General features: G+C 39.7%; 1 protein-coding gene across 6 annotated transcripts in view; it reads right to left on the bottom strand.

The window, feature by feature from the left end:
• Nucleotides 1-56: 56 nt before the first annotated feature.
• Nucleotides 57-7,797, bottom strand: part of LOC100121490 (neuropathy target esterase sws) — a 21,548-nt gene continuing 13,807 nt past the window's right edge. For 2 of the 6 annotated variants that reach the window (XM_008211426.4, XM_008211424.4), the window contains exons 3-15: nt 7,468-7,787; nt 6,998-7,379; nt 6,350-6,643; nt 5,897-6,276; nt 5,661-5,820; nt 5,195-5,575; nt 4,379-4,654; nt 3,960-4,146; nt 3,211-3,327; nt 2,528-2,644; nt 904-1,224; nt 355-647; nt 63-276 (exon numbers count right to left, since the gene is read on the bottom strand). In XM_008211426.4, coding sequence (XP_008209648.1) covers nt 124-276; nt 355-647; nt 904-1,224; nt 2,528-2,644; nt 3,211-3,327; nt 3,960-4,146; nt 4,379-4,654; nt 5,195-5,575; nt 5,661-5,820; nt 5,897-6,276; nt 6,350-6,643; nt 6,998-7,379; nt 7,468-7,787 — 3,381 coding nt within the window. In that variant the 3' untranslated portion in view covers nt 63-123. Of the gene's footprint in view, nt 277-354; nt 648-903; nt 1,225-2,527; nt 2,645-3,210; nt 3,328-3,959; nt 4,147-4,378; nt 4,655-5,194; nt 5,576-5,660; nt 5,821-5,896; nt 6,277-6,349; nt 6,644-6,997; nt 7,380-7,467; nt 7,788-7,797 lie in introns of all 6 variants that reach the window. The other 4 variants (XM_031923473.1, XM_031923474.1, XM_032596966.1 and 1 more) reach the window with 4 other exon arrangements.

Below are 7,797 nucleotides of genomic sequence, written 5' to 3'. Positions count from 1 at the left end.
TTGCGCTTTAATTTCTCCACTTTGGAAAAGGTTGCGGAATTAGTCGCCAAAAACGATTTTTATTTTAAATAATAAAGATAACTTCTTTTATTCTTATAGTTAAAAAATTCTAATATTTAAACGTCACATTTCAAGATTGGAACTTCCGTACTTGAAAAACTTTTGGTGTGGAGTATTTCTGCCACTCATTCGGTATTCTAAATCAGCGTCCGCCTCGGTGTCGGAGAGACTGAGCGAAACTCCGGCTCTCCTTCTGAGCCTGGCATCCTCCGGACTCTGCGAAACAAAATACTTAACATTATTATACGTTCACTTTTTCGATCAACATATTACTGCCCAAGTTCGAAGATTCACCTGATCCAAAATGCCAGCGGTGGGTTCTGAAGCGTATCCAACTTCTTGTGCGTCTTCCTCCAAGTCAGCCTCGTACTCTTCCATGCCGTCCGAATCCGAGTCGATGTCTGTGTAGCGGTTGCCGCGGGACACTTTGCAAACCATTTGCGCCAAATCGGTGAACGTATACGAGGACGGGGCCTGCTGGCTCGCAGCCTGTTGGTGTTTGGCCCTTAGTGCCTTAGCGTTCTCCCGGTCGGCGTTGAAGCGCGGCAGGATTCCCGCCTTTGATTGCCCTTCAAAGTAAGTTTTTCCTGAAAATTAATTTTTCTTTCAATAAAACTGTTGCAAAATTTGCACCACGATTCGCAAGAAACGTAATCAAGCATGGTAACTGCGCGGTGCTTCCCGCAATATGTTTGCGAATTTACGTAATCCACCTTCGATAAGCGCATCATAATAATTTGGCAACGCGCAAAAATCTTTTTTTTTTTCAGTCGTGACGCGAATCGCGTATCGCTATGACGGTGCATTTTCGCACAATAAATCATCGAGGCAGCGCATTCATACCGTGATTATAACCGACGTCCTTGATCTCGTCGAAGTTGGCAAACTGCAGGGTCTTGTACTTGTCGATGGGCGGCCTGATGTATTCGCAGTAATCTGAATTCTTGACTTCCTCGAGTTGTCGAACGCAGCTGACGTAGGCTAACCGTGACTGAATGTCCGGCAAATTGGGCACCTTTACAGGGGTGGCGAAGGGGTTCCAGCGCTTCCAGAGTAACCACCAACCGGACAGCGAGTCCCCGTAGTTGGTAAGGTCGGTGTCGTCCTGCGACCCAACGTCGATGGCGAGGATGTGGTGCGCACCTTGTCTCAGCATCTCGTCAGCTTCGTGAAGGTAGACAGAGAGAACGCGAGAACAATACAAGAGGTGCGTGAGATGCGGGTGCATACATGGCTCATGAAGTGTAGGAGAGGGTTGCGAGCTTTGCGGATGCTTGCAAGAGGTTGACTAGCTTGAGGGCTAGTGTGTCAGAGGAAAGTTTCATGTATATTTCATACAAAGGAGAGAGATGGGTTGATTAGGTTGTAGACTACGCTGAAATTTCATGGTTTTACTGGTTCTCTAGCGAATCTCTAGCAGTTAGCAGTTGTACAAGCTCGAATTAATCATTCAAATTGTTTGATGAGCCAGAGACATTAAAGAAAAATTCATGGTAAAATAAAGTTTTTTTCCATAAACTGATTAGAATAAATTTTAATTTTAATTCTAATGTATTGTAGTAACTCGTATATTTAGAAATATTTTAAAAAGTAAAACCAATCAAATTTTATTTTTTAGGTAATGAACACGTTTTCAAAACGTGTATTTTCTTTCGCCGATAAATAACACAGAATAATGGACAATCACAAATACCGTGTTGATGTTATTTATAAGTATCCCTCCACCTACGCACGTTTAATGGTTTTTTTAGACGTTCCTTCTTCACGTAATAACTCCATCACCTTTTGTTATCCCTTTTAACTTTACAAAATTCATCGTACATGTCAAAACGATATACCAAAAATTAATAAAGACTTTACTGTCTTTATTAGACGTAACAAAGAGACGGCACAGAAGATTTAATAGTTTGTCTTGAGAGTGAATAATTTGAGTTTAAATTTAAACACTACATAATATTGGACATGAGTTACCCAAAAAATTAAAGTTCTATGTCAAATTCCATCTTTAGAAAAAAACTCTCGCTTTTTCATAAAGTTTTGAAAAGTACATGAAGGAAATATCATGCGCGCGAAAATTTATATGCAGTATAGCACCATCATATTTTTAAACCCCTTTTTATCGGATGAATAGTTTTTTGTACATACATTTTATATTCAACGTTTTGAAAACGCGCTGCTATTCTATAATAAAATTTTAAATATTCTATATTACGAAATATTTTTGAATGTCAACATTTATGTATAAATAAACCTAAACATATTGAAACATAGTAAGAAAAACATTTATAGCTGCACGGCAATATAAAACTAAAAAATAATAATTTCTTTGCTAATGCGACTTTAGATTTTTTTAAACAGTCATAGATACTTAGAATTAAAATCAAAAATATATTTTTTGACAATTTAGTCACGAGAAAATTTCAGACCAGCCTCTTTGAGTAAATAAAAAATCGCGTTAAGCTCATACCTGGGACATTATTTACGTAACACCCGTCGACCAAAAGATGCCCATCAATAGGATCACAAATTGGCGGAAAGACACCGGCAATCGTCATGCTGGCTCGAATATACTTCCAAAGTAAGCCTGATTTTAGGCAAACTCAATTATTTACAAGCTGGTTTGTGTGCATCTTTCTATCAACGGGAGCGAGCCTGGCGTTTTTCTTTTTTAACTATTAGGCATGAAGTATTTCTACAACTAAAGCTTTACTTTTTTAAAACTTCGTCTACTACATGACGATTCTATCAAACGATGATTCCGATCACGAAGATACTTCTAGCCATTAGTACGTTTTAGAACTGTTCATTTGTTATACTTTTGCAATTTTAGACAAATTTGATAATCATTCTCAGGCATCAGATGAACAGTCCTATATTTTAAATCGGCAATATGTTTTGTACATTGTTCATTTATTTATTGACTTACTATCATGAAAGAGATTCATTCTAATGATAATCAGGAAAAGAGTTCAGAGCTCAAGTTAATGAGGAATTTACATTCGGAATTAGTTAGTTTCTCAGTGCAATGCAACTCGTATTCTCAGACAACATAACAACATAAACAACAGTTACACTATAAAGAATGATTCATAACAAATAAATAAAAGCATTAAGCAACAAGCTCTCAGTGTGATGTACAAGTCAAATTACCTGGAAGGTTATTGACGTACCCGCCGTCGAGGAGAAGGTGGCCATCGGTTGGGTCGCACATGGGAGGCATATAACCGGACAATGACATCGAAGCACGTATGTACCGCCAAAGCGATCCTAAACACGTCGACATTTTATTAGGCAACACTTTTTTGCTTCTTAGCTAGATTTGGTCTATGTACACTTTCTCTTTTTTTCTGCTTCTCAGATAAATACGACGACTTGACATTTAATCCCACGATGCTCTTCCTACCGCACTAATCGGCTGTCGCACGTTGTGCAAGACGCTTCAAGTATTAAAATTTTGCATCCGCCTTCGACGCGCGACGCTTCAAAAGCGGGCAGGAAGCTTGTTCTTGACAATTTGATCAAATTTAAGAAAAAAAGACCGACAAAAAGATTATTTGCTGCCTTTCCACTTCGTGAGACTGAACCAGAGACACAAAACGGAGAGTACGTCAATAACGTTTTTTTTTTGTTCACACAGCTCACTCCCGCTATTCAAGCAGTCTATATTTGAAAAAAATTGCATCTACGTATTAGTGCGAAACTAAGAATAAATGAAAGTATATAATAAAGAACGTGGGTATTAAATTTTTCCATGATCGCACAGAGAAACGGTGAACTATTGTTTACCGTGTCCCTATACTTGGAATCCGGTTTTATCTCTTTTTTCTTTTTTAAATGTAAAGTGTCTTCGATATGTATGTAAATCAAAGCAATGACAATTAAACGACTTGCGTACAGACCGTGTGTGTGCGTGCGCATACAAGAAGCGGTTATATCAGTGGTTATCGTAAAATAGGGAAGCCACAAGTCCTCGATATACACGTCTCCAAAAGTGCCATGGATTGTTTTATTGAAATCTTTGCCGGAAAACATCGAAGTCATTGGATACGTAAGATCCAAAATTTGCCTCCACCACTGTGTCATTTTCTGCGATAAACAATTCCATATATCAATATACATCGCGTCAACATACTTACAACATTACTCCAAAAAACGCTAATTATTCATATTATACTTTAATATCTAATATTTCATTAATTAAACAGCGGGAAGTATTTATTGAAATTTGACTTCTTAGATAGTACATTTCGAAAGTCAAATAGCAACAAACCAACCTAGTCATCATGGCACTCTTTGAGGAGAGCGTATTATACACTACCTTAGACCATTCTCGAGCTTTCTGCGTTGTCGTGGTGATGTTCTTCTCCATGCACCAGAGCGCACCCATGAAGGCGCCAATACTGACGCCGCCAACCATGTCAATCGGGATGCCGGCTTCCATGATAGCCTTGAGCATGCCAACGTGCGAGGCACCTCGGGCCCCGCCGCCGCCCAAAACTAAGCCCACCGAGGTACCCGTGAGCCATCGTGCTAGCCGACTGAAGTCACTGTGCACGTTCGGTTCTGACATAAGTACTTTCGAGTACAGTTCGTTCTGAAAATTGAGTATTATTTTGTCATTAGTAAAAAAGATTGATTATCAGTGGCGTTGCCTCATAATTTTTTAAATTATGAAAATGTTGGATCGACTTGTGAGTAAATGCCTGGGTATGATTGTCCTTATGGAGAAGTCGACTTTAAAAGCACTGGGATTGCCACTCGTTATACGAAGGATGCGGAAAATTGCGGTGAATGCGGTTTGAACTAACGGTATGCGAAAATAATCACCTGTAATATTCTTTGTATGTCTGTTCAGATACGACTTATTCTACTGGCAGTCATTCAATTGATTCAATTGATGTCGTTAGATTTGACCGTTAATGAGGTTGTTCTACATTCCAGTCTCTGCCGATTTTCTTAAGATACTATTATTTGTTCGATAAGTAATTTGATAGTGGAATAAAATGTAATCATCAGCGGATTTTTTCGACTATGATTACGACAAACTCGAGTATTTGAAAATTGGATGTTACATTGAATACACTTTGAAGTCGTTACATTATTTTAAATTATTTTAGAAAAAAATTAGACTTACAATACGATACTGAGACTTTCTGGTAAACATGCGCTTTGGACACTGGATATGATGATGACTAGACACCCATGACCTCATATTAAGCCACTGTACGGTGTTAGCCGGTCGCTGACCGTTTTGTTCCTTGTGCAGCAAGACGAGTTCTTTCTGTGTACGCATAGCAAGTCGCTCTACCTCACGCTCTGTTCGTCCAAGTGTCGGCGGTCGATCGCCCAGGCCAACTATCAGGATACAGTCAGCCTGGCGAACGCATCGTTGCGTCCACGGAGTGTAATTCGAGTCACACTGGTACAAGGAGATCCTATGCTGGTCTTCCTGCTGGGCGAGCCACGATGTCAATCGATACTCGTTCATAGACTCCATAATCGAAGAGCCCAAAGTCTTCAGAAATTTATATAGATTTTATTACAGGTTATTATTATTTTTTTTTTTTAAATTTGTCGTCTATTAAAAAAACTGTACTCACTTTTCGTATGACATCAGACGTTAGACGTAAGCAAGGACCGATGGCACACAGAGAATGGTACAGTTCGTAAGTAAATGCCGTCAATGGAACGTCATCCGTGATCGGAACAATTGCCACTGTAGAAAAATTAACTTGTGATGGCCGCGCGTCCACAGCTCGTCTGAAATTTTAAATTTGATTTTACAACAAACTTACTACTAGACTTAATTTCTATAAATGTATTTGAATGTGCCTACCTTGCATCACGAGAACCATTTTTAGGGCCTGCTTGTTTCCAAGTGCCGAGTAATCGATGACCAAGTAAATTAATCAGTCTTGTGACAACAATTGGATATCTAAGTTTGATGACGTTAAAAAGACCCTCAGGAAGTTTTGCTAGTTCTGAGTCACGGACCGCCATAACAGTCGTTGATCTTGGAGTCTGCGTGACCATCTCAACGATTCCAACTAAATCTCCTTTTCCGTATTCGGCGACTAACTCCTTTTTTCCATTTTCGTACGTAATGACCGATCGCAGACGCCCGCTAAGGACAATGAACGTCGAATCTGACTCGTCGCCTTGACGATACACGGCTCTTCCGCTTTCCAAGAACAACCAGTCCAGTGCAAAATCGACCTGCAATCAACGATAGCAAAGCATAAATTTGCGAAAATAAGTGAGTTTCTGCGATATTCAAGCAATATATTACCTGTCTGACGAATGGACTCAATCGTTTTACAACAGTCTTTGCAACGTGTAATACAACAGTAGGTTTTTCTCGCATTATAGAGAAAAATGTGGATTTACTAAGTAAAGCTATGCGACTCGAGTGTTTCGCTCTGATTGTATAAAACGATGGTTCGCCTGTTAAAACAGCTAATCCGCCTACAATTTCGCCTTGATGGGCGCTAAACATATGTACATCTTCGCCTGCCTCGCGACCTTCGGAGGCTCGTTGACTAATTATCAACGACCCCGACACGACGAAAACCAGTGCAACATCCTAAAAATTAAAATAAATGTAATAAGTGTCGTTGCAATAATTACTGAATCATTAGTAAGTTATCCAGAATATTATGAACTACAGCGAAATCAAGTAAGTTTGAGTTCCAGCTCATTACAAAGTTTTTGCTTAGAAATTGAAAAAAAATCGTTTTCCTCAACTAGAACTGATTGTGGAAAAAAATAGCACTTAGTCAAACCAGTTCCTTTAAAAGTTTTCAATATTTTTTTCGTCAAAGCAAAGCTTTAATCTTACCAGTTTATTTAGCTCGAAAAGCCGGTTTTCATAATAATAGAAGCATGCATCTGCCCGTCAAAAAATGTTCCCTGATAAAAAAAAAGTTTTTTCAAATACCTTGTGAGATTCCTCTTTCATTAGGTAGGTGCCAGCCGGTACTTCCCGAATCTGAACCTTGCCTTCTTTCAGCAGAGTATCATCCTCCAGGCCTAATTCTTTGACGAAGGCCTCGGTAGCGATCTGGACGACTTGCGCCTCGTCCAGCGGCGGCTGCTGAAAGCCCTCAATCCTAGATTGTTTCCGACTAGCGCTGCCGGAGTGTAGGCCAGTGCTACCGACGCCGACGCCACCATCGGACGATTCACCAGGATGCGACGAATGTTGATTCGAAGTCGCTGAGTTTGGCCAGGGTGAGTCGCAATCCGGTACAATATCGGAAGTATGCTGGCTCAATTGCGAACCCGAGTTTGGAGTTTTCCACTCTAAATTCGTTTTTGATCTGTGAAAAAAAAAATATAATTAACGATGGATTAGATAATTCGTGCTTAAAATTTTGATTAAGCGGCGGTGGTAGTAGAGTTGCTGACCTTCGGCTTGACATTATTGGAACTGGCTGGGATGCACTGTTAAATTCTCTTACAGAAATATCCAATTGTTGTAAATCGGAAGCTCCTGGATACGAAGTAGCATTTTCTGATACGGGTAGGTTGAAATTTTCCCGCGTTCTCGATCTGACGGGCGAGCCCATTTGGGAGACTGAACTATGCTTTTTCTTATGTGAACCTTGATTAACTAATTCGGCGGAAAGACCTAAGTATTGATGCAATGCTGTAAATGTTACACGTTGCAATCTCACCATGATAACTTGAATAACTCGAACGAATGCATCAGGATGATCTTGAAATACCTGTAAAATA

This window comes from Nasonia vitripennis, chromosome 2 (assembly GCF_009193385.2).
Source record: "Nasonia vitripennis strain AsymCx chromosome 2, Nvit_psr_1.1, whole genome shotgun sequence".
Taxonomy (NCBI): domain Eukaryota; kingdom Metazoa; phylum Arthropoda; class Insecta; order Hymenoptera; family Pteromalidae; genus Nasonia; species Nasonia vitripennis.
This window is presented reverse-complemented; position numbering and strand designations above follow the sequence as displayed.